Raw genomic sequence first — 27,904 nt, 5'->3', positions numbered from 1 at the left:
AGAAAGAAAGAAAGAAAGAAAAAGAAAGAAAAGAAAGAAAGAAAGAAAGAAAGAAAGAAAGAAAGAAAGAAAAAGAAAGAAAGAAAGAAAGAAAGAAAGAAAGAAAGAAAGAAAGAAAGAAAGAAAGAAAATACCCTCCCTAGTCCTAGTCAATAGTGTGAAGCCTAATTAGCAAAACCATACAAAAACCATCAAGACTATCAGAAACACAGCTCAGCACACATTCATTACCCAGACCACAGAATGCAGTTAAACTGCAACCTATCTGCAATAAAGCCAGTCTGTTCATTCCTCAAATGCTCACTGGGCACCAACTGCATGAGGCACGGGGCTAGACAAAGAAGAACCAGATCCTATCACAAAGACGAAAACTTTTCCCCCAGGAAAAGTGGGGAGACGATATGTGCATGGACTACTAGATAACATGTAGAAAGCCTATAATGTGTCATTAACATATGCAAATGACTGCAAAACTAGTCTTCCCACAGTCTTCCCAAGCACAGTAAATGACAACTTCATCTCTCCAGTGCCTTAGGCACCTGCCTTGGAGTCAGCCTCATGCCTCTCTCACACTCTGTGGCCAGTTCACCATCAAATTCCCTGGGCTCTCCCTTCAAAGTGCAACCAGTAGTTCTCACCACCTCCAGCCCCACCATCCCAGTACAGGCCATCATTCTGTCCCTGTCTTACCTGAATAACCTCCTATTAGAGAGCTTCCACCCTCATCTTGCTACAAAAAACAGAGAATTACCATTTCAACACACACATTGGGTTATGTCATATCTCTGTCTAAACCATCCAAGAATTTCCCATCTCACTGAAAATAAAAACCAAACCCCTAAGAGCAGCCTGTGATCTGGCCTCAGATGTTAGCCTTCCCGGCTCACTAGCCCCTGACCTCCTTAATGCTCACGAACACTGCTAGTACCTCGCAACTTAGGGCTCCGTCTTTGCTGTTCCCTCTGCCTGGAATGCCCTTTGCCAAGCAGTACACAGCTCGCTCCTTCACTTTTCAGTGGCCCTTTCCAGACCACCCTGTTAAAAGGAGCAGTTCCCACCACCACCACAAACAGCACTCCCTACTTCACCCTGCTCCGCTGGCCACACTCCATACTTACTTACCTATTTGCTTACAGCCGGTCTTGTCCAGCTATAATGGAAGTGTCATAAGGGCAAAGATCTTGTGCTTCATGTTAGTGCAGCCTCACAATCTACAACAGTGCCTAGAACTTAGTAGGCAATCAATACACAACTGCAGAATGAAGGAATAATTTTAAAAAGAAATTGATAAATGAAAAAGCCAACAAGTAGTGAGATTTGTGCAAGGCTGGGGTATTAGAGAAGAGACTGGAGAGTCAGAAGGCAGACAGTTACAGGAGAGGAGGGATGTATGAGACACAGTATCAAAGGAAGCCCAAGGCCCACACAAAAACCTGACTTCCCAAAAGGGTGAGATTCAGATTATATGTTCCTATGTTATTCCGCCTTGAATTATAAATATGTGTGTATGTTTTACCTTTTCTATAAATTATGAGTTTTTTAAGGACAGAGATAATATCTGTGATAGTTAATTTTATGTGTCAAACTGACTAGGTCATGGGGTGCCCAGATATTTCATTAAACATCCTTAATGGGTATGCCTGTGAGGTTGTTTTGGGTGAGATTAACACGGGAATCAGTAGACTGAGTAAAGCAGGGGGCCCTTTCCGGGGGGAGGGGGGCTCATCTGATCCCTTCAAGGCCTATATAGAATAAAAGGTTGAGTAAGAAAGATTTTTTTGGGAGAGGATTAAAGATGGCGGAGGAGTAGGGGACCCCTTTTTCAGACGGTCCCCTGAGTTGAGCTGGATAGGTACCAGACCAGCAGGAATATCCACGGGAATCAGCCTGAGACGCAGGAAGACACATCTGGATCTCTACAAATGAACATCTCCAGCGCTGAGTATCGAGGTACGAAGCGGGGAGCCGTGAAACCGCGCACAGATATCGGAAGCTAAACAGAAGGGGGAGGGAGCCGCCGTGTCAGGGCGCCGGGAAGCGGTAGCCACCTGCAAGGGGGAGCGGACAGACCGCGGACCCGCACGCTTGAGACAGCAGGCTGAGAAGGGAGCTCCGGGAGCGCACGCGGGACGGCTGGCGGTTGGCGGGCCACCTGCACGGGGGAGCAGGCGGACTCGCGGACGGCACCCGCGAGACAACAGACTTAGAACGCGAGCTCCAGGAGCGCGCGCGCAGGGCGGCTGGCGGGCCACCTGCACCGGGGAGCGGGCGGACCGCGGACCCGCACTCTGGAAACGGCAGACTGAGTCCGTGAGCCGGGAGCGTGCACCACCAAGCATCTCACGGAGCTCCGGAGCTCCGGTGTGCTCACTGGATCGAGGCTGAGACCGGGAGCTCCGGGAGCGTCCGCGGGGCGGCTGGCGGCTGGAGGGCCACCTGCACGGGGGAGCAGGCGGACTCGCGGTCAGCACCCGTGAGACACCAGACTGAGACGGGGAGCTCCGGGAGCCCGCGCGGGGCGGCTGGCGGCTGGCGGGGTTGGAAACACAAAGGACAGAGACGTGCCGGCCCTGGAAGTGAGGGCTGGGACGCCGGGTGTGGGGCGCACAGCCCGGGATGCTGCAGGGTTGAGCAGCACCAACAGAAACAGAGTTAAAGTGGCCAGAACATCAGTGGAGAACGATCCGCGATCCCTCTGTTCTGAGACAGAGGCTGAATTTCAGCCGCTGCTGCTCTCTCAGAAGAGGCATAGCAAACCGCCAGGGAAAGCCGCCAGAGAACAAAAGCCCGGAAATACCGGCTCACAGGGTGCCCATCCCCATCCCCCCTCGCAAGGGACACAGAGACTCTACCCAAACAGGGTTTTCTGAGTACCGGCAGGCAGGCCCCTCCCCCAGAAGGCAGGCTGAAAAATCAAGAAGCCCACAACCCGGAGCGCCTGAGTGGCGCAGTCACCAAGCACCTGTCTTCGGATTAGGGTGTGATCACAACGCTCCGTAAGGAGTCCTTCATCGGGCTTCTCCACCGGGAACCTGCTTCTTCCTCTCCCACTCCTCTGCTTGGGTTCCCTTTCTTGCTGACTGTCTCTCTCTCTCTCAAATAAATAAATAAACTCTTTAAGGAAGAAGCCCACATCCCTAAGATCTCTATAAAACAAGGGCGCACGGCCTGGGTCCCAGTCAACACTTGGGCTCTGGACAACCCTGCAATCTCTCTTCATCAGAATGACGAGAAGGAGAAGTCCCCCCCAGCAAAGAAAAGATAATGAGTCTGTGGCCTCTGCCACAGAATTGGCCTCGGCCACAGAATTAATACATATGGATGTATCCCAATTATCAGAAATGGAATTCAGAGCAACAATGGTCAAGATGATGAGTAAACTTGAAAAAAGCATCAGAGAAAGCGTTGCTGAGAATATAGAATCCCTAAGGGCAGAAATGAGAGCGAATCTGACAGAAATTAAAAACTCAGTGGGCCAAATACAGTCAAAACTAGAGGCTCTGACGGCCAGGGTCACCGAGGCAGAGGAACGCGTTAGCGAATTGGAGGATGGGTTAGTAGAAGAAAAAACGAAAATAGAAGCTGGTCTTAAAAAAATCCACGCCCACGAATGTAGATTACGGGAGATTACTGACTCTATGAAACGATCCAATGTCAGAATCATCGGCATCCCTGAAGGGGTGGAGAAAAACAGAGGTCTAGAAGAGATATTTGAACAAATTGTAGCTGAAAACTTCCCTAATCTAGCAAGGGAAACAAGCATTCGTGTCCAAGAGGCAGAGAGGACCCCATCCAAGCTCAACCAGGACAAACCTACGCCACGGCATGTCATAGTGCAATTCGCAAATATTAGATCCAAGGATACAGTATTGAAAGCGGCCAGGGCAAAGAAATTTCTCACGTACCAAGGCAAAGGTATCAGGATTACGTCAGACCTGTCTACAGAGACCTGGAATGAGAGAAAGGCTTGGGGGGGCATTTTTAAAGCTCTTTCAGAGAAAAACATGCAGCCAAGGATCCTTTATCCAGCAAAGCTGTCATTCAGAATTGATGGAGAAATAAAGACGTTCCAAAATCGCCAATCATTAACCAATTTCGTAACCACGAAACCAGCCCTACAGGAGATATTAAGGGGGGCTCTATAAAGGTAAAAAGGCCCCAAGAGTGATACAGAGCAGCAAGTCACAACCGATACAAAGACTTTAAAGAGAAATGGCATCATTAAAATCATATCTGTCAATAATCTCTATCAATCTAAATGGCTTAAACTCTCCCATAAAACGCCACAGGGTTGCAGATTGGATAAAAAGACATGACCCATCCATTTGCTGTCTACAAGAGACTCATTTTGAACCCAAAGATGCATTCAGACTTAGAGTAAGGGGATGGAGTACCATCTTCCACGCAAATGGACCTCAAAAGAAAGCTGGAGTAGCAATTCTCATATCAGATAGACTGGATTTTAAACTAGAGGCCATAGAGAGAGATACAGAAGGGCACTATATTATTCTTAAAGGAAGTATTCAACAAGTGGATATGACAATTATTAATATATATGCCCCCAACAGGGGAGCAGCAAGATACACAAGCCAACTCTTAACCAAAATAAAGAGACATATAGATAAGAACACAGTAATAGTAGGGGACCTCAACACCCCACTATCAGAAATAGACAGAACACCCTGGCAAAAACTAAGCAAAGAATCAAAGGCTTTGAATGCCATACTCGACGAGTTGGACCTCATAGATATATATAGAACACTACACCCCAGAACCAAAGAATACTCATTCTATTCAAATGCCCATGGAACATTCTCAAGAATAGATCATGCTCTGGGACACAAAACAGGTCTCAGCCAATACCAAAAGATTGAAATTATCCCCTGCATATTCTCAGACCACAACGCTCTGAAATTGGAACTCAACCACAAGGAAAAACCTGGAAGAAACTCAAACACTTGGAGGCTAAGAACCATCCTGCTCAAGAATGACTCGATAAACCAGGAAATCAAAAAACAAATTAAACAATTTATGGAGACCAACGAGAATGAATACACAACGGTCCAAAACCTATGGGATACTGCAAAGGCAGTCCTAAGGGGGAAATACATAGCCATCCAAGCCTCACTCAAAAGAATAGAAAAATCTAAAATGCAGTTTCTATATTCTCACCTCAAGAAACTGGAACAGCAACAGAGGGACAGGCCTAACCCACTGACAAGGAAGGAGTTGACCAAGATTAGAGCAGAAATCAATGAATTAGAGACCAGAACCACAGTAGAGCAGATCAACAGGACTAGAAGCTGGTTCTTTGAGAGAATCCATAAAATTGATAGACCACTGGCAAAACTTGTCCAAAAACAAAGAGAAAGGACTGAGATTATTAAAATTATGACTGAAAAGGGAGAGGTCACGACCAGCACCATTGAAATTGCAAGGATTATTAGAAACTTTTATCAACAGCTATATGCCAAAAAACTAAACAATCTGGAAGAGATGGAGGCCTTCCTGGAAACCTATAAACTACCAAGACTGAAACAGGAAGAAATAGATTTCTTAAATAGGCCAATTAACTATGAAGAAATTGAGTCAGTGATAAACAACCTTCCAAATAATAAAACTCCAGGCCCAGACGGTTTTCCTGGGGAATTCTACCAAACATTCAAAGAAGAAATAATACCTATTCTCCTAAAGCTATTTCAAAAAATAGAAACAGAAGGAAAGCTACCAAACTCATTCTATGAGGCTAATATTACCTTGATCCCCAAACCAGGCAAAGACCCCCTCAAAAAGGAGAATTACAGACCGATTTCTCTAATGAATATGGATGCCAAAATCCTCAACAAGATCCTTGCTAATAGAATCCAACAGTACATTAAAAGGATTATCCATCATGACCAAGTGGGATTCATACCTGGGATGCAAGCATGGTTCAACACTCGCAAATCAATCAATGTGATACATCATATCAACAAGAAAAGACTCAAGAACCATATGATCCTCTCAATTGATGCAGAAAAAGCATTTGACAAAATACAGCATCCTTTCCTGATTAAAACCCTTCAGAGTGTAGGAATAGAGGGTACATTTCTCAATCTCATAAAAGCCATCTATGAAAAGCCTACTGCAAGCATTATTCTCAATGGGGAAAAGCTGGAAGCCTTTCCCTTAAGATCAGGAACACGACAAGGATGCCCACTCTCGCCACTATTATTCAACATAGTACTAGAAGTCCTTGCAACAGCAATCAGAAGACAAAAAGGGATCAAAGGTATCCAAATCGGCAAAGAAGAAGTCAAACTGTCTCTCTTTGCAGATGACATGATACTCTATATGGAAAACCCAAAGGAATCCACTCCCAAACTATTAGAAGTTATAGAACAATTCAGTAAGGTGGCAGGATACAAAATCAATGCCCAGAAATCAGTTGCATTTCTATACACGAATAACGAGACTGAAGAAAGAGAAATTAGGGAATCCATCCCATTTACAATAACACCAAAAACCATGCGTTACCTTGGAATTAACTTAACCAGAGACGTAAAGGACCTATATGCTAGAAACTATAGATCACTTTTGAAAGATATTGAGGAAGACATAAAAAGATGGAAAAATATTCCATGCTCATGGATTGGAAGAATTAACATAGTTAAAATGTCCATACTACCCAGAGCAATCTACACTTTCAATGCTATCCCGATCAAAATACCGAGGACATTTTTCAAAGAACTGGAACAAATAGTCCTTAAATTTGTATGGAACCAGAAAAGGCCCCGAATCTCCAAGGAACTGTTGAAAAGGAAAAACAAAGCTGGGGGCATCACAATGCCGGATTTCGAGCTGTACTACAAAGCTGTGATCACAAAGACAGCATGGTACTGGCACAAAAACAGACACATCGACCAATGGAACAGAATAGAGAACCCAGAAATGGACCCTCGGCTCTTTGGGCAACTAATCTTTGATAAAGCAGGAAAAAACATCCGGTGGAAAAAAGACAGTCTCTTCAATAAATGGTGCTGGGAAAATTGGACAGCTACATGCAAAAGAATGAAACTTGACCACTCTCTCACACCATACACAAAAATAAACTCCAAATGGATGAAAGACCTCAATGTGAGACAGGAATCCATCAAAATTCTAGAGGAGAACATAGGCAACAACTTCTATGACATCGGCCAGAGCAACCTTTTTCACGACACATCTCCAAAGGCAAGAGAAATAAAAGATAAAATGAACTTATGGGACTTTATCAGGATAAAGAGCTTCTGCACAGCCAAGGAAACAGTCAAAAAAACTAAGAGACAGCCCACGGAATGGGAGAATATATTTGCAAAGGACACCACAGATAAAGGACTGGTATCCAAGATCTACAAAGAACTTCTCAAACTCAATACACGAGAAACAAATAAACAAATCATAAAATGGGCAGAAGATATGAACAGACACTTTTCCAATGAAGACATACAAATGGCTAACAGACACATGAAAAAATGTTCAAAATCATTAGCCATCAGGGAAATTCAAATCAAAACCACACTGAGATACCACCTTACGCCAGTTAGAATGGCAAAGATAGACAAGGCAAGAAACAACAATTGTTGGAGAGGATGTGGAGAAAGGGGATCCCTCCTACATTGTTGGTGGGAATGCAAGTTGGTACAGCCACTCTGGAAAACAGTGTGGAGGTCCCTTAAAAAGTTAAAAATTGAACTACCCTATGACCCAGCCATTGCACTACTGGGTGTTTACCCCAAAGATACAGACGTAGTAAAGAGAAGGGCCATATGCACCCCAATGTTCATAGCTGCATTGTCCACAATAGCCAAATCATGGAAGGAGCCGAGATGCCCTTCAACAGATGACTGGATTAAGAAGCTGTGGTCCATATATACAATGGAATATTACTCAGCTATCAGAAAGAACGAATTCTCAACATTTGCTGCAACATGGACGGCACTGGAGGAGATAATGCTAAGTGAAATAAGTCAAGCAGAGAAAGACAATTATCATATGATTTCTCTCATCTATGGAACATAAGAACTAGGATGATCGGTAGGGGAAGAAAGGGATAAAGAAAAGGGGGGTAATCAGAAGGGGGAATGAAACATGAGAGACTATGGACTATGAGAAACAAACTGAAGACTTCAGAGGGGAGGGGGTGGGGGAATGGGATAGACTGGTGATGGGTAGTAAGGAGGGCACGTATTGCATGGTGCACTGGGTGTTATACGCAACTAATGAAGCATCAAACTTTACATCAGAATCTGGGGATGTACTGTATGGTGATTAACATAATATAATAAAATAAAATTAATTATTAAAAAAAAAAAAAAAGAAAGATTTTTTTTCTCTCCGCCTGTCTCTGAGCTGCAACACTGATCTTTCACCTTCCAACTTGAACTCACGCCAGAACTCACAGCATCCTCTTGCCACAGTATCATACAATACCCTGCAAAGGCAGCTTTTCAACACCCCGTGCAGAGGAATTACGATGCCTTTTAATGGAAGAGCAAGTCAGCATCACCAGAGTGCTGCCTGCCATCTAAAAATATCTACTCTCATTATTCCTAGAATCACGACTTACTGTATTGAAGCTGTCTATTCACCAAAGGGATATGTTTAATTTTTACAACCTAACTGCTCACTCAATGTTTAAAAAAAGAAGGAGAAGAAGAAGAACTAAAAGGTCATCTTCCATGAACACAATAAAACAATTATGAGAAAGTAGTGAGATGCCTATAACTTTTTCTTTCATTTTTAAAAATTTAACTAATAGATTTTATTTTTAGGCCGGTTTTGGGTTCACAGCAAAACTAAGTAGAAAGTACAGAGAGTTCCATATCACCCCTTCCCACTCCCCATGGACAGCCCCTCCCACTATCAACATTCCCCACCAGCGTTGCAAAGCTGATGAACCAACATTGATACATCATTATTAACCAGAGTTCATTGTTTACATTCAGGTCTGTCCTTAGCGTTGTACATTTGGTGATTCGACAACTGTACAATGCATGTATGTACTGACATAGGATCAAATAGAATAGCACTGCTGCTCCCAAACACGCCTGTGCCCTGTTTGTCCCTCCTGGCCTCTGGCCCCTGGCAGTCATGAATCTTTCTGCCGTCTCCATAGTTGTCCCTTTCCTAGAATGCCAGAATGCCATTCTTAGATGGAGTCATACAGTTATACAGCCTTTCAGACTGGCTTCTTTCCCTTACTAACAGGCATTCAAGGTCCATCCATGTCTTTTCATGGCTTGATAGCTCATTTCTTTTTATCACTGAATAATATTCCATTGTATGGAGGTATCACAGTTTATATAATCAGAAATGAATTTGTGGTATCACCACTGATACCACAAAATATGAAGGCTCGTAAGAGACTACTATGTACACCTGCATCCCAACAAATCGGTAACCTCAAAGAAATGGATTAGTTCCTAGAAACATACAACCCACCACCACGGAATCATGAAGAAATAGAATCTGAACGGACCAATAACAAGGACAGTAAATCAGTAATTTAAAAACTCCCAAAAAAAGACAAGCCCAATGCCAGGTGGTTTCCCTGGTGAATTCTACCAAACATTTAAAGAAGAATTAATGTTAATTCTTCTTAAACTCTTCCAAAAAAACTGAAGAGGACAGAATACTCCCAAACTCATTTTATGAGGCCAGCATTACCCAGATATCAAAGGCAGATATGGATATTACAAAGAAGAAAACTATAGGCCTATATCCCTTGATCAATAAAAATGCAAACATCCTCAATAAAATTTAACCAAATTCAACATCACATTAAAAGGATCATACACCAGGATCAAGTGGAATTTATCCCTGACACATAGGATGGTTCAACATATGCAAATTAATAACAGATACACCACATTCATAGAATGAAAGATAAAAATCATATGATCACCTCAATAAATGCATAAAAAGCATTTAACAAAATTTAGCATCCTTCCATGATAAAACTCTCAACATCCTAGAAGAAAACATAGGCAGTAAGTTCCTTGACATCGGTTTTGGTGATAAGTTTTTGGATTTGACACCAAAACAAAGTCAATAAAGATAAGTAAGTGGGAGTACATCATATAAAGCTTCACATAGCAAAAGAAACTACTAACAAAGTGAAAAGGCAAGCTATAAAATGAAAGAAAGTATTTGCAAATCATGTATCTAATAAGGGATTAATATCCAAATTATGTCAAGAACTCTTACAACTCAATAGCAGAAAAACACACAATCCAATTAAAAAATGGGCAAAGGAACTCAACAGACATTTTTCCAAAGACGACATACAGATGGCCAACAGGTACAGGAAAAGATGTTCACATCACTAATCATCAGAGAAATGAAAACCTAAATCACAATGAGATGTCACCTCACACCTGTTAGGATGGCTATTACCAAAAAGAGAAAAAATTACAAGTATTAGTGAGGATATGGAGAAAGGGGACTCTTGCATGCTATGGGTGGAATTGAAAATTGTACAGGAGCTATGGAAAAGAGTACAGATGTTCCTCAAAAAAAAAAAATAGAATATGATCCAACAATCTCACTTTTGGGTATATATCCAAAATAAGTGAAATCAGGATCCTGAAGAGATATCTGCACTCCCATGTTCATTGCAGTATTATTTGTAGTAGTCATGACATGGAAATAACCGACATGTCCTTCTATGGATGAATGGGTAAAAAAGAAATGGATATATATGTATACACACACACACACACACATACACACAAAATATTATTCAACCATGAAAAAGGAAATCCTTCCATTTGCAAGATGGATAAACCCTGATGGCATTATGCTAAGTGAAATAAATCAGACAAAGACAAATACTGTCTGATCTCACTTATGTGTATAATCGTAAAAAGCCAAAATCATAGAGGCAGCAGAATGTTGGTTGCCAGGGGCTTGAGGATGGTAGAAATGAAGAGAAGTTGGTTGAAGGATCTAAACTTCCAATTAAAAGATGAGTAAGCTCTGGGAATCTAATGTACAGCACAGTGACTAAATCAACAATAAATTAACAATACTATGTTGTAGGCATGGAAGTTCCTGAGAGAGTAGATCTTAATTGTCCCCCGCCATCTCCTACCCACCCCTCCACACACACAAAGGTAACTTTGTTAAGTAATGAGTGTGTTAACTAACCTTATTGTGGTAGCCATTTTACAACACATACATGTAGCAAATTATCACATTGTACACTTTAAACTTATGCAATGTTATATGAAATAATATCTCCATAAAGCTAAATAAAAAACAAAAATTAAAATTAAAATGGAACTGTGTGTGTTTCTGCATTGTTATTTTCAGCATCAGTGCTCCTCAAAGTAGGCTGTCTTCAAACTGCTTCTTATACATCTGACACAAGGTAAGAAATCCCTGCCAGAATACAAATGAACTCATTATTTGCTTCCTTGAGAAAGATTTCCTGTGAAAAATGCCAGCTGAACTAACACAGTGTTCCATGATGTAGCTGATTTACATCCGGTAGCTCATCAGCATGGACTGTTAACAAGCATTTCTCAGGTTGGCACTGGTCCACGGACCACAAGTAGCACTAATTGATATTTTTATATATTACCCATTAGATTTTGGTTTCCTTTCCCACACTGTACTGAAACCACCTTCTCAAAGAACAGTACATTTCTCTGTATCCTCCTTGGTCTTCTACAGAATATATCAATCCTCGAAGTTCTTTTCTTTTCTGGCTTTGATTAAAATGTACATGCCGATTATATATCTTTGACTCTTCCTTTTTTCCCCCTTGGCCATATGCTCATTCTCTTTCTGCCACTTGAGTAAAGGCATCCTTTAGGTTCTAACTACAGATATATTTTTTTCTGTATTTTTCTATATTTTTTCTGCTCTTTTCCCTCCTAATATGCAATCTCCTATATCCCCAAGGTCTCAACCTTCATCTCTTACGCAGAAGCTACAGTGGTGATGGTTTTGCATTCCTTGCAACATCCAACACAAACATTTCTGCATACAGTAAATGCTCAGTTAATGCCTATGGAATTAAGAAAGTAGTGAATTATGTGTAGCATTTGGCACTATTATCAGGCATACAGTTAATTTGTTCTTACCATATTAAAGAAGCACATTGATCTGTTAAGTAGCAATAGTTACTGTATTGAAAATATTAAATAAAATTAAACACCAAGTGAAATCAAAGAAAATTAAAATAGAAACAGTTAAAATATTTAAAATAAAAAATATTAGAGGCAAATAATTTTACAGTTGCATAGAGCAAAATTAATTTATTATCAGAAAAGGAATATAACAGAAATACAATGATCCTAATATTGGATTTTTATCTTTTTCTATTGTCAAAAATTCGTCATTTCAAAATTCAATCAAATAGTGAAAACAGATGGCTACACTTGCAAATTATCTTCTTAATGGCTTTGCTATCAAAACTCAAAAAAGGTAATACACATTTAAAAAAGATTGTACATCTGAATCACTTTCCCATATTCTACTTAATCTGCCCGTTAGTCTACTTAAACTTCCTTCAGTTCCCTACCCTCCTTACAAGAGGTCTTCACATTCTTTTCCAAGCTGATAAAACCCCATTCTCTAGCCATACTTCTTAGTTCTGAATAGACACTGCTCTACTTTTTAATTATTTTATAAGCAGATTTTATAAAATTAAATATTAAAACAAGTATTCATTTGGTGGAAAACAATGATCGGTTTAGCATATAATACATAACTGAAATGTACTATAATAAGGATGTTCTGGTGCTTCTGTGATTGACGCATGAAATACATGTTAGGGAAAGGAAAGAACACAGCAGTGTGCAAATATGCAAGAATTAGTAATGCTGCTGTTTCAGCATAAACACCCAATAACCACAGAACTCAGTAATGCTTGTTCAACCTCAAAGTAATTAATCACGGGATAGGCCAGTGTAAAATGGACTATGGAAAATATTGAACATCATGGGATTTAATTTTAGTGATATTCATGCAGCAGTGAAATAACTGCAAAGTCATGCTTTTCTTTTAGGATGGCAGTAGAGATTTATATGCTTATAGTAACTATCATAAAGATAAAATAATTTCTATATGTATGGGAGGATTTGGAGGTTTATTTCCCTAGCATTTTTATTCATTTCTTTTCTGCAAAGGATGGTTAGTTGTAAGTAATCCTCAGCTAAAATTTAATTTTTGAGGCTGCAGTAATCAGACTGTGATGATATTCCTATAAACAAAATGAGTGAATCAAAATTACAGCATGGTGCCCAGCACCTGCTCGGAATGTGTGCAGAAGACAGCCGTTGGCAGGGTGACTACATGAAAGACAAAAACTATTAAGAATCCTTTAACATTCACACAATACCTGAGGGTTTACAAAGGACATTTATTTTTATTCTTGATTTTATTCTGTTAAGCCAAGAGATCATGTCCTGGAAGCCTGTCGGGGGCTTGCAGAAGCGATGGGAGCTGAGGAGCAGGCTAGGGATACAGGCAGGAGGCTGCAGGCTCCGTGGCTGGCAGCAGAGTAACTGCCAATGTTATGTTGCTGTTTATCCTTAATGTTTGATAAACACAATATGTCTTCTATAGGATTTCTGAGAAAGAGAAATGTTAATGAAGCATCTATAAAACCACCAAACAGGAAACCGGTGGAGTCCAACAGGGATCTCATTTATGTGTTCTAAGGGCAGCGGCGCGATGACCTTCAAGTACTTACAGGGCACTTTCTTAGGAAAGAAGGCAAAGAAATGTGTTCAACAAGTAATACAGGTCATGAGTGCTCTTAGGGGAAAAATTCTAAGGAAGGGATTGGTGAGGCCCCGCCCATGTGACACAGCAAGAAACCGCGCCCATCAGATCGCAACAGGGGAGAATGGGATTTTAGGAATCTTTGGGACGCCAGGCCGGGCACCTGAGATGCAATGTTCAGGAAAGCAAAAAAAAAAAAATCAAGGGCTTACACTCAGCCTTCCCCGCCCCCCCCCCCATCCCCAGCTTACACAGCTTCCTTCAAAATGCCTTGCGGCTGCTCTTTTCCCAACACCCTCCAGGCCCCGGGTCTGCGGCGTCTGTGGGCCCCTTGCTCATGCCATCCCTGATCTTCCAGCCAGGGGCCTCCCTCCCTCCTGAGTCTTTCCTCTCCCTCACCCCTCATCACACAGGCCCTGCGGATTCTGCCAGCAGAGTCCCATCCATCCTTACCTCCTGCAAACCACTCCCACACACAGATCCTCCTCTCTCCCCCATCTGCTCCTTCATCCTCTCTGACTTAACCACACTTCATGCCCTTTGCACCCATTAGTTCAATCTGAGCCTCCTTTTCTTTGTTTTTAAAATGGAGATGATAATGATAATAATACCCATCTTACAGGTTTCTTTAGAAACTAAAATGAGTTGATACACACTCAGAATAACAAACTGCCTGTACCACAGTAAATACTCAATTAGTAGCAGCTATGATTGTTGTGCTTATCGACTGAGAATGCCAGAGAATGGAAAAGGGATAAAAACAAGGCTCGAGCCCAAACACCATCCCAAACCTCTAAAACTATTACGCACATTGTAGTTACTTGCTCATTTGTCTGTATATCCTACCAGACGAGGAATTCATTCTGTCTAGAAAATAGTAGGAAGGTTACAAATGCTTATTGAATTTCAAAAACATTTATTTCTAACTACATATCATATACTCATTTAATAGCCTTTTATGCCATTTTAATCAAATAGTGACTGCAGGGTTTGATTATAAAAATACACAGAACATAGATTTTTTTTGTTGTTTTAAGCCATGGCTTCATTGCTTGTCTCAAGACTAAAAAATTACATAGGCAGAGCACACTCAGCCTCTAATGGAAAATGATGCTCAAATATTTAACTTTCCAAAATGTCATATTTGAATCACTTTACCATCACATATGCGAAGCTATGTTAGACAGTCAAGACATCTGCTTCCTTGGCCAGTAAGTGTAGGCGTTCGTGGAGATTGGAGCTAGAGATAGCAAATGTTAAAACAACAGCCTCCAGACGCTGCAGAGTGGCCCACAGCCCAGGGCTGCCCACACCGGGGCCCTGCGACTTGTGTGTCCCCAGTCAGAGGGGCTGCCTCCTCCCACTTCTCACACACACTCTAGATCACAAGGCCCTAATTTCTCCTGTGACCTCTGGGGCGGTACTTTCTCATTCAACTTTGTTCAACAGCACTTCCGTGGGCTTGACTAGTCCTCATCCAACCACAGGCCTGCCCAGAGAAGTTCTTAGTGAAAGAGGCTGAAACATATGATACATAATCTTTAATTCCTTTTACAAGAATTTTCCAGCTTTGAGATATAATCGACATCAACACTGCGTAAGTTTAAGGTATACAACGTGATGATCTAATACGCATATATTGTGAAATGATCACCACAATAAGGTTAGTTAGCACATTCAGTCCTCACATAGTTACCTTTTCCTGTATGTACGTATGAGCGTGCACGTACACGCATGTGTGTGGTAAGGATTTGTAAGAGCTGCTCTTTTAGTAACTTCCAAGTCCATCACACGACATTGTTAACTATAGTCACCATGCTGTACTTAGATCCCCAGAACGTATTCATCTCATAACTGGAAATGTACACCCTTTGCCAACATATCCCCATTTCACCCACTCCCCAGCTCTTGGCAACTACCATTCTACCCTCTGTTTCTCTAAGTGAGGTCATACAGTATTTGTCTTTCTCTGACTTATTTCACTTAGCATAATGCTCTCATGGTTTATCAGTGTTGTTACAAATAATATGATTTCCTTCTTTCTCATGGTTACACACATACACACATACACACACTACATTTTATCTATTCATCTGTGGACAGACACTTATGCTGTTTCCATATCATGGTTATTATGAATAATGCTGCAAAGAACATGGGAGATAGCCCTTCGAGATATTCATTTCCTTTCAATATATAACCAGATGGGGGTTACTGGATCGTACAGTAATTCTATTTTTTAATTTTTTGAGGAACCTCCATACCTGTTTCTGTAGTAGCTGCACCAATTTACATTCCTACCAGCAGTGTGGGAGGGTTCCCTTTTCTCCCCATCTTCACCAACACTTGTTATTTCTTGTCTTGGTAACAGCCATCCTAACAGGTATGAGGTGATACGTCATCGTGGTTTTGACTTGCATTTCCCTGATGATTAGTGACGGTGAGCTTAAAACTGTTCATGCTCATGTCCCTGGGGGCCATTTTACATATCTTCTTCAGAAAAATGTCTTTTCAGATCCTTTGCCCACTTCTTAATCACAGTATTTATTTTGGGTTTGTTTGGTTGTTTTTTATTTTGTTTTTTTGCTATTGAGTTGCATGAGTTCCTTATATATTTCAGCTATTAATGCCTTAACAGATAGCTGTGTAAATATTTTCTCCCATTCCACAGGCTGTCCTTTCATTCTGTTGATCTTTAAATCCTTGAGAAAGACAAGTTACAGTTTTAAGGTTTCAGAAAAGGGGGACTCTGAATATGAATTTAGGGAGGTGGCAGAGGGTGGACAGGATAAATCTTCACAAAAAAACTTCACACTTGTTGGTTTTGATAAACTTGGAAGATGGGCAGGGCAAACTAAGGTAAGTAGGAGGCTAGGGTAGAAAGAATGGTCATTAGCAAGGCTGAGAAGTAGAAAGACCCTCAGGTGTGCAATGGAGGATGTCTGGAGAACAGTATGGCTGTAACCTCCAATGAACAGATGGGGGACCAAAGATGAAGATGGATGATAATGACACAGCAGGAAGGTGCACTCCACTCTGGGAGTCTGGCAAACGTGCAAGCGAGGAGCTCTGGAGGATCTGAGCTGGGGAGTGAAAGCTAACCACGCAGTCCTTTGCACAATGATTTGCAAAGGGACAACAGTAGAGGAGAAAATGGCTACCGGAATGTTCTAGGTAAGAAGGAAGGAGGTGTCAGATTCAGAAAATGAAAAGATAGGAAAGGATAGAACCAAAGTTATCCTGACCCATCAAAAGGTGAGTGAGTAGCAACCTGGTAAACCCAAAGACAAACTGTTACCTCTCCCCACAAGTAGCTCGGCAGAGCATGACCAGGACTCTCAGGTTAGTACAAGGAGTGAAACAGCTAAATGTTTACTGAAAATCTACTGTGTGTCACAAAGAGTGCTCGGTGCATTATATACTTTATCTCATGTAAGTCTCTACGTCTAGCCAGTCCGAGAATTGTATTTTATGATCACCAATTTACAGATGGAGAAACACAGATTCACAGAAGATGACTCACCTATGCTTAGACAATAAAAAGTGGATTAATAACCAAGAAATATTAATTAGAACAGCATCTATTGGGCGCCTGGGTGGCTCAGTCGTTAAGCATCTGCCTTCGGCTCAGGTCATGATCCCAGCGTTCTGGGATCGAGCCCCACATCGGGCTCCCTGCTAGGTGGGAAGCCTGCTTCTCCCTCTCACACTCCCCCTGTTTGCGTTCCCTCTCTCGCTGCCTCTCTCTCTGTCAAATAAATAAATAAAATCTAAAAAAAAAGAAAAAGAAAAAAGAAAAGAAAAGAAAAGAAAAGAAAAGAAAAGAAAAGAAAAGAAAAGAAAAGAAAAGAAACAAAGAACAGCAGCACCTATTTGCCAGACACTCTGGGAAACAATGGTGAACAGAGACAAACACAGACCTGACTCCTAAGCTCTTCCCTTTCTTCCTTCTGCCCCTGCTTCCACTCATAAAAGAAGTGCGTGGTCTGGGGCGCCTGGTTGGCACAGCGGTTAAGCGTCTGCCTTTGGCTCAGGGCGTGATCCTGGCATTATGGGATCGAGCCCCACATCGGGCTCCTCCACTATGAGCCTGCTTCTTCCTCTCCCACTCCCCCTGCTTGTGTTCCCTCTCTCGCTGGCTGTCTCTATCTCTGTCAAATAAATAAATAAAATCTTAAAAAAAAAAAGTGCGTGGTCTGAATTGATTATAGCATTTGACTATTGCCATGTTGTGCTTACACTCTGATACTCAGCCTAATTTTTATTTTTTAAAAATCATTATTACTTGGCTGAAGAATGTTTTCACTTTTTCTTTTAAAATGTTGATAATCACAGGAAGCTACAGTCCTTTTGCTCAACTGCTTGTTGCTTATATTTTAAGCAAGAAAAGCTGGTACCAACTCTCAGATCAATGTAAAGCAGCAGTTTACATCAAAACTCGGGCCTTCTCACTCTTGCAGTACTACCTTCCTTGAATCAAAACAATTTTGATTCAAAATAATCTGCCAGATGTTAAAGTACAAAGTACAAAGTCTGATTTATAGGAAGGTACTTAATTAACTTGAACAGATTACACTAGAAAGAAAAATCCATCAATAATTCACATATTTTTTTTATATTCAGGATATTAAGAATTGAAATATACATGGAATTCTATGACAATTAGAAAATAAACACTTATTGAGCAGTAAGCCTGAGGCAACATTATAAATGCTGTGAGAGATACAGAAATTACTAAAGCAGGATACTGTTTCCAGGTGTTTCAGCGTGGTAGAGCGTAAGACACAAGGAAAACAAACATAATGCTAGTTTAGGGCATGTGGTTGTTGGAAGACAATTTTCCATGGGTCTCTTCCATCTTTGCACATATTATGAGTGAGGCGCTAACTGTCCTTTGTTCTGAACTCTCTTTTCAAGGATATTTCTATAGCAAACAGCTTTGGAAGACAGAGTAGTGTCTCCCTTAGGAGTAAAGGGCAGTTTTGCTTACAGTCCTAGAAGATACGGTGTCTCTTTACAGAGCAAAGGGCAGGCATGCTTACTGTCTAGTATAATACTGTGTCACTCCAGAACAAAAAACAGACATGTTTCCGAACCATTATAAAAGATTTGGGTTTCCTGAACTCAATGATCCTCTCTGGTCAGGCAGTCCATTTTGGGTACAGTAATGGAAGCCAGCCCTCTTCATGTCACCTCTGGGAACAGAGGCTCAGGGAATAGGTGCAAATGAGCTGAGACCCATAGACTGCTATAGCTATGAGTCATAACCTGTCTTTTGTCTCTGACTTTGGAGTCTCATGTCTTCTACCAGCATCTATGAAACTGTGTTAGGCTAATGTGCTGGCTTGCATGTAGGATAAAATCTCAGTCTTGATAGTTCTTGACAGCAGAAGGTTGCAAAAATGGCAACAAATTCATTCCCTTTCTGCAACTGTGCCCTTTGGTATACTCTCTTACACTGACTCTGGGCTTGGCCATGTAATTTCCTTGGCCAACGGGACATCAGAAAACAGGATAAAAATAGAAGACCGAAAAGTACCTATACACTAAGGCTTACCCTCTTGCTGGCTGTTTTTAGAATTGAGTTGTCACGTGAAAAAGCCCAGACTAGCCTGTTTGTGAGAAATATGTGCCCAGTGTCCCCTACCACCTCAGCCAAGAGCCTCACAATCACCAGACATGTGAACAGGGCCAATTCAGGTCATTCAGCCTCCGGCCAACAGTCCAGTTAACTGCTGATGTGAGAATGAATCCAGCATTGATCAGCAGAGCTGACTGACCGGAGGAACTATTCCACTTCTAGATTTTGAAGTGGTTTGTTTTGGGACAAAAACTAACAAAAGGGGCAGAGGACAAGGCTAAAACTACTTCTAGTATAATCTCTATATTGCAAATGCCACAGGGCTCAGTGTATGTGTGGTTAAATATTGTAACTCCAGTGCTCAACACTGTGCCTAGAAGAGAGTTAAAAGTACCAACTGTTCCAGCTTTGTTTTGGTTTCTCCATCTGACCACTCACTACAAAAGTCACTTAATTTTTATCTCACAGGCAGGTTGTGAGTTTACAGGAACTGTGTATGAATCCAGCAGGGCCCATGGTGAAAGGGAAAAAGCACCATTCAGTCCTCCAGGAAATATGCTCTCATGTGTGAAAATCAGCTCTTTCACCTAATATCTGGCAGTCCGTGGGTGGGTCATTTAAACATACTGCACTTCAGGGACGCCCGGTGCCTCAGTCGGTTAAGCATCTGCCTTCGGCTCAGGTCAGGATCTCAGGGTCCTGGGATCAAGCCCTGAGTTAGGCTCCCTGCTCAGTGGGGGGCCTGCTTCTCCCTCTCCCTCTGCAGCTCCCCCTGCTTGAGCTGTCTCTCTGTCAAATAAATGGATAAAATCTTTTAAAAAAAGAAACAAAACACCATATTGCACTTCAGTGTCCTTATCTGCATCACGGGAATAATAAAGCTTTCTTCGTGAGCTTTGAACACAGGTGTTCATTATAAAGGAGGCACTCTCAGAGTATCCAGGCACTGAGAGATGAAAGCCTGGGAGTAGCAGCAAACACTCGTCCAGGCCAACAAGCGACAAGCACTCACACGCTTTCTCTCTCACATACACGCATGCACAAAATCAAACCATACCCCAAAATTACATTAAAAAGCCAACTGGCAGAGACTTAAGAGGAGAGACGCTAAGTAGCAACAGGACTATATTATGGTCTATAGGAAAACAAAACTTAGTATATTATGTTATTATATAACGTGCCTGTGCTATACAGAACAACCCAAAGTACACTGTTTGAAAAGCCTCCTGAATAATATAACCTTCCTGGAAGACGAATGCCTGACGACGTGTGAGTGTATAAAATGGAACATTATATAAATGCACCTAAAAGGTCACTTTTCAGTTATTCTGCAGTTGAGAATTAAATCCCTAATTTTATTTGTAGACATTTTAAGTACTTGACCCTCTACAGCACTAGGTCTCATCACATCTAAAACATTAAAAAAAAAAAGGCTTTCTTTTATGATTTGGCATCTTTGAAAATTCTGCTTAACTGCTAGTTGACAATTGAGTGCAGCTGATATTGTCTCTTAGACATCAAAACCGAGATTATTATTGGAACTAGACCAATCAAACCAACAAATTGCCCATGGGCCTAAGTTGGTTTTCTGTAGCATTTTAAGACCTTGTTAAGGGAAATTAAAAAAAAAAATCACAATTAATTCCTATTCTCATTTACATATCTCATGATATGTATACAAAGTTCTTTTTCTACCACTTAAATCATAGGAAGGACTAAATAAATGGCATTTAGGTAGTTATAACCATACTGTACATTTTAATCTTTAAAAAAACAATAAGCATGCAAGGACATGGATGGAGCTAGAGAGTATAATACTGAGTGAAATAAGTCAGTCAGAGAAAGACAAATACTCTATGATTTCACTCATATGCGGAATATAAGAAAACAAATGATCATGGGGGAAAAAGGAAGAGAGACAAACCAAGAAACAGACTCTTAACTATAGAGAACAAATTGATGGTCACCAGAGGGGAGGTGGGCAGGGGGATGGGTGACATACGTGATGGGGATTAAGGAGCACACTTGTGATGAAAGTGCTGAATCATTAGATTGTATGCCTGAAACTAATATAACACTGTATGTTAACTATACTGGAATCAAAACGAAATACAATAAAGCAACAAACATATCACCATAACACATTAGCCGCTGAAAATTAAGTTCCAAAGTTCTATTAAACAAGACCACATGCCTTCAGCAACATACACTTATCAACCATAAAAGTCCATTAAGCCAACTGTGTCTATCTCTGGAGCAAATAGTTGGAAAGCATTTAGACAAGAACACGCACAGAAAATAAAAGATCAGAAACACTACATATATTTATGGATGTTTTAAATTTTAACAAAGTGTTTTGCAGACTGTCCTTCTGATCTGAATCCAGAAACATCCTCTTCCCCAGTTCACACCCCCATTAGGGGCACTACGATGCCACACTGTCTTACGGTGGGATGGTATCACACACCCCTGGGCTCAGATGCGAAGTCTGCTCTCCACTGGAGGGACATGCAGGTGGCCAACCTGGGGAGAATCCCACCAGAACCCTAATCTCATTCTGCCCCTGAAAGGCCCCCAATATTCACAGGTCTGGGGACTGCCATCTAATTGACGGGTGGTTGCATGCCACCTCAGGAAACTTCGTCATCCTCCGTGTATAGATATCTTACCAGAAACAAACAAAGGACCCCAACTTACCCGGAAATAGTCACTGCATGCTGCTAGGACTGCCTTATGAGCGTGGAATTTCTGTTCCTCGGCAATCAGGGTGATATCGCAGAGGATGCCGTCACTTCTCTGCTGATTCAATGCTGCCAAGACACTATCATTGTGAGATTCCGAGTGGCAGAGCCTCTGGCCTGTCAGCATTTCTTGAATACTACGAAAGAGAGCAATCACATCAACACTCCTCCTCTTGCCAGCCCCTGCCACCCCCGTGCGACCTCACCCCTCCAGCACCAGGGTGAGGGGTGCGGGTCCCAGCTCACTATAGGAATGGGACCTTCTTGTTCCCACTTCCTTCTATTATTCCCTTGCCCTCCTTTTCTCTAATTCTCTCTTTTCCTCACCCCCTCAGGGTGTCTTTCTCTTTCCTACTAGTGCTTCTCTTTCTGAATTTGTGTTTTGGTGCCTGTCCGTCTGTGTCTGTGTATTGTCCCATGTCTGTGGGCCCGTGAGCCTCTGCTTCTGGGCCTCGGTCCCCTCCATACGTATACTTCTCTGAGGGCAGAGCTTTCTCTGGATGTGTATCTGGATGTGTGTACCTCTGTGACCCCCACTCCCAACTCTCTAATTCCTTCTCTAGCTCTGTACTGCCTGTGTGGGGTTAGTGCTAGTTCAGAATGTCACCACCATCATGCACTGATCTAACACAGAATCCGCAGGACCCAGAAGACTCATTAGAGATACAGGAAGTTGCCAAGTCTCCAGGTCACAATACTACATTAATAAATAAAACAATATTCAGTAAATGTTGGTTAGAGATAAAAGGGCTGCCACTGACCATTTCGTGTAAAAGGCAATTAATTAAACCACGGCAGATGATTACTAAACTTGGGAAACTATGTACCATGGGAGAACATCAAAAGAAACGTCATGGTAAATGAAGAGAATCTAAGGCTGAAAGTAAAATATATCTATATTATCAGTCTTCAATCTCTGCATGTGGTCATTGTACTACATTTAGGAATGACTATACAATTTTATTTTTTGTTCTATTTTTTGAAATCGCTAAATTTACTCCTTGTGAAATTTAGCCCTGCACTCCTTAGCCCATTTTAAAATATTCATCCTATGTCCTTTTAGAACTCCTAAGTGAAACCCCAGATCTTGCCAAAATAATGTGGAAGTGATGCCATAAACACAGAAGGCACACTGAATGTGTAGACAGCTATGAACGACGCCAGCCTAGATCCACGAATAGAGTCTCCATAGCGCTCTAAAATCTCAGAACTGGCATCAGACCAGGATGGGGGCGCCGCACCAGTCACAGGTTACTCCCAGAATGAGAACAAGGGCCATCAGGCCCTGCCTCTGGCCTCTGGACTCTTCTCGAAGCTGAGGGAAGATACCACGGGGGTGACAGAGCATTGTCTCATCTCTCCTATCCTGACGACTCCTGCATCTGGTTCTTCCCTCTGAATGTGAAAGAGCCACTCAGGGGAGCCAGGGAGTCACCACTGTTAGTTTATTTAACAGCCTCTGCCCGGCCCGTGCTGCCGGTTGGCTGGTGACCTGACTGCCCTTCAACACAGACCACCCCCTGCAAGTGAACCAGATGCTTCCTGTGAAACGCACAGTACAGCCCCGTAAGCTTTACTGGACATTTCTGACTGGGGAGCCTCAGAAATGTCAGAACTATTGAAAGAAAAAAAAAAAACTTGACAGGAGGTGATGATATAGGAAGTTCTCGTGGGAAGTGGGAGGATTATTTTCAGTTGAAATGCAGCAGTGAGTTTTGAAATGGTTACTGTCATCGAATATTCATCTAGAGGCTCCAGCTACCAGCAGACATTTAAAATCAGCACATTTAGAAGCATAAGTAACTTTTTAACACAAATTTCTATGCAAAGCCTGGAATGGAGATTGATCAGCATCACTCAATTAAAGAAACAGGGGAATAGAATAGTAACAGAAATATCATATCAGCTAAAGTAAAGCTTCAGGATAGTTTTTGAAAAATCTTTCTTAAAAGGATGACATTTTTATATGTTTCACAAACATATGTTCTTATGTTCCGTGAAGTAGTCTTAGCAATTTATAATTATTAATTCACTTAAGAATCCTAGCAACTCAGGGCGCCTGGGTGGCACAGCAGTTGGGCGTCTGCCTTTGGCTCAGGGCGTGATCCCAGCGTTATGGGATCGAGCCCCACATTCGGGCTCTTCCGCTGTGAGCCTGCTTCTTCCTCTCCCACTCCCCCTGCTTGTGTTCCCTCTCTCGCTGGCTGTCTCTGTCAAATAAATAAAAAATATCCTAACAACTAAGTGAGGCAGTCACTATTCTTTTTTTTTTTTTAAAGATTTTATTTATTTATTCGACAGAGATAGACAGCCAGCGAGAGAGGGAACACAAGCAGGGGGAGTGGGAGAGGAAGAAGCAGGCTCATAGCGGAAGTGCCCGATGTGGGGCTCGATCCCATAACGCTGGGATCACGCCCTGAGCCAAAGGCAGGGGGGGGGGGGGGGATCACAAAGTCCCTATTAACTTTGTATTTATAGTATAGTTACTCCAAAATCAAAGCTGCCTTTGAAAAGAATACACAGGGAAATAATAACATGAGACAGCAAGAAGAAATATCTGAAATCAGGCTTCAAAAGTATTTATCTTTGCACTGCAACTAAGGTAAGTTTGGGGATAGAAAACCAGATTCTAATCATTACTCACTTACTTGAGCCACTCATTGCAAATTTATTTGAAACACTCATTACTTTTCTCTCTTTTAATATCAGCTTAAACACTAAATAAATGTATTTTAAAATTTCATTTTTAGTGGAACAGTAGAATATGTTAAAATAATTGCCTTAAAGTATTTCCTTACTCATTTTCCAAATATAGTGCCACAACTCGTGTCCTTATTATCAAGACTGAATCAGTATTTGCATTTCAGATATCTATTGACAGCGAATAAATCCCACCAGGGAAAGAGCAGCTGTAAACTGAAATTTGGCAAGGAAGAGAGGGCTCAGCTCTGAAACAATGGTGATGCTGTGCAATTTCACAGGATCATTCAGCTGGGCTTGAAACAGTCAAGCTTCAAGAAAACAACATGCTAAATATTTAAGGCAACACTTGGCACAAGATCCCAAATATTTTGGAACCAATATGTTAGGAATCTTTAAAAGCAGAAACAAATACTCCAACATTTGGCAAGAAATAAAGGCCTACTAATCAACAAGACTTTATTGTATTCTGAAAGTAACTTCCCACTCAACTTTCAGATGTAAGTCTGCAAAAGACTTCAACCCTCTAAATGTTAAAGCATGTGTGACCGTGGCACACAGCTGGAAAGTGGCAGGCCCATCGCATGAGGGCCAGGATCAAAACCAGGGGAGGAGGTGAATCAGAAACTCTAAAGGACTGTGTCTACATTAAGATGAGGAGCAGATACATGCTTGCAAATGGCCCCGTGGACATCTATAATTTAGAGCAAATTAGCACACTCGACTTCCCAACAATGTCCCTCCATTATTTGAGAAACAATGATGAAGGAAGGAGAAGATTATTCCTAAAACTTCCTAAATTACTGAAAAACACAAACATAAAACATGAAGCACATTTCCCAAGGGTACACAGATTTGAGTGTCATCCTAAAACTGGGAAAGATCACCTGTGGAAGCAATGTTGCCACCTTAAAACACACAGGTAAGTGCGGAAGGTGATCTGGCTTCCCCAGGGCAACCCTGATAGTCTTTCCTCTGAGGGATCTCCTAGAACTACACTGTCCAGTACAACTAGCTACAGGTGGTTACCGGCCACCTGAAATGTGGGTAGTCCAAATTGAGATGTGTTGTACGCGTGAAATGCAGTCGATGTCAGGCGAAGTATGAAAAAAGACTAAAATATCTCATTAATATTTTCATATTGATTCCGTGGTGATATAATAATATTTGGGGTATACGGGTTAAATAAACTATATGGTTAAATTTATTTTACCTCCTTCCTTTTACTTTTTTAAAATGTAACTACTTGAGAATTTTTAATCATTATGGTCGTATCAGACAGTGTACAAGTTCCCAGGGGGACCTGTCCCTCATGCCTTTCCACCTGAACTCTGTAAGGGCTGAGGGCATCCCATCAGGCTGCCGAGGAGCATGGCTGTTCCTTTGTGTCACAGGGCACAGCCTCTGGGGTACAACACGGGAAGCCCCAGGCTCTCTGAGCAGCAGGTGGCTTTCTCATGGTGCCAGGGAGCATCTGATTGGCCATATGTCCAAGTTCAATAACAGGGAGATAAATAAACGAGCTCTTAGGGAACAGGATTATTCATGACTTCAAGTCTTTAACGTTCATTCTGGAATTGGTGGCAAAAACGAAAAAATCAAATGCAGAGCATGATGTCCATAACGCGGTACAGCCTACTCAGAGTGAAACTCTGCCAGAGTGCGAATCACTACTTCTAGTCGATAGACTTGTCGTTTTTGATCATAGAAATCTCACAGGGCCTCACTTACAGAAGGTAAATTTTGACTGAGTTCAGTCAGTTTTTAGGACAGAAATTCCAAAACAGCTATCTGGGTTTTTAAACGTCTGCATTTCAAATTTTAAAATACAAGTCAATTTCTGTATCATTGTATACCTACGATATATAAAATACATGCAAGTAGTTTTCAAGTAAGGCCACCAATAAAGTACTACATACTTATAAATCAAACGTGGTCAGCTAGCATAAAGAGATTCATTTCTCCAAGAGACTACACAAGAAAGAAAAGACTGAAAAAGCTAATAGTACTGAAACTCTTCATGATTATCTCAATTCAATCTATTGATGAATCATCGGGTGAGCACCCTAATCACTTCAATTCCACAGTCAAAATATTTCTATACAAATTAAAAACATCAGTAGTAAAACAGCCCTATTATTTAAGTGGGCAGGCCGTTAGCCCCATAATGGAACTCAATTTTCTTTTTTATAGAACACTTTAAAATTTGTAAATACCTTAATATGAATGCTAACCAATTAAGAGCAATGGTCAAAATAATAAGCAAAGAGGACACAATATGCTTAGAGAATGATTAAGAAGTAGTAAAGATTATACAGAAAGGAACTTAACTATAAATGGTTTTGTTTCATTCCTCCCTTCATTCATTCACTCAACAAACATTTATTTATCCTGTGCCAGGTACTGTGCTAGATACTGGAGATAAAATGGCGAACAAACCACACTTTGCAGCGCCCCTTGTGGAACACTCAGTTTAGCGTGGTAATTACACACTCATCAAATAATCTGGCCTCCCAGAAGAAGTAAAGTTGGAGCTGGGGGATGAAGGATGAGAATGAGTTATTGTGGCATAAAGGGGAGAGAAGAGTTTTCCAGATGGGAGAGAACAAGTGCTATGTATGATCTCAAAGTAGGAGGCAGCATGGCCCTCACACAGAACGTTAATTGTTCAAACCCCGGGGGGGGGGGCGGCGCGGGGCGGGGGGCAGGTGCAGGGTCTGGAACTCAGAAAAGACTTGGCTAGAGGGGTAAATATGGGACTCATTTACATAGAGAGGGTAGGAAAAGCACACCTGTGTCTCCAAAGACAGTGCAGAGACAATCAACAGTCAAACGTAGCTAAGAAGAAAGACAGTGTTCAAAATACAGAAGGATGGCTGGGCTCTGTGTGGGAAAGGACTGCCCTTTGAGTAGCAGGAGGGAGGGAACAGGCGGACCAAAAACACATATTAAAACTCTTAGCATTTTTTTGGTTTGTTAATATAAAGATTTAGTGGAACCAATCTCCACTGGACCATGTAGCCATGGAAACAAGGATATCTCGGTTCATCTGGGTTGGGATATTGTCAGGCAAATGCATCAAAAATGCAGGAAGCAAGAGAAATTAAGAATTTAAAAGAGTTGTAGA

At 41.6% G+C, this 27,904-nt stretch overlaps 1 protein-coding gene across 15 annotated transcripts in view; it reads right to left on the bottom strand.

Annotated features, from left to right (window-relative positions):
- The window catches only part of KLHL32 (kelch like family member 32), a 254,933-nt gene that overhangs the window by 178,592 nt on the left and 48,437 nt on the right, over nt 1-27,904 (bottom strand). For all 15 annotated transcript variants that reach the window (XR_004628576.1, XR_004628577.1, XR_004628579.1 and 12 more), the window contains one exon: nt 22,034-22,214. Coding sequence is in view for 11 of the 15 variants with exons in the window: in XM_034670849.1 (XP_034526740.1) it covers nt 22,034-22,214 (181 nt within the window). In the remaining 4 variants the exon portion in view is untranslated. The remainder of the gene's footprint in view (nt 1-22,033; nt 22,215-27,904) is intronic.

This window comes from Ailuropoda melanoleuca, chromosome 10, assembly GCF_002007445.2.
Source record: "Ailuropoda melanoleuca isolate Jingjing chromosome 10, ASM200744v2, whole genome shotgun sequence".
Lineage (NCBI taxonomy): Eukaryota > Metazoa > Chordata > Mammalia > Carnivora > Ursidae > Ailuropoda > Ailuropoda melanoleuca.
Note: the sequence above shows the minus strand (reverse complement) of the source record. Positions and strands in the feature narration are given on the sequence as shown.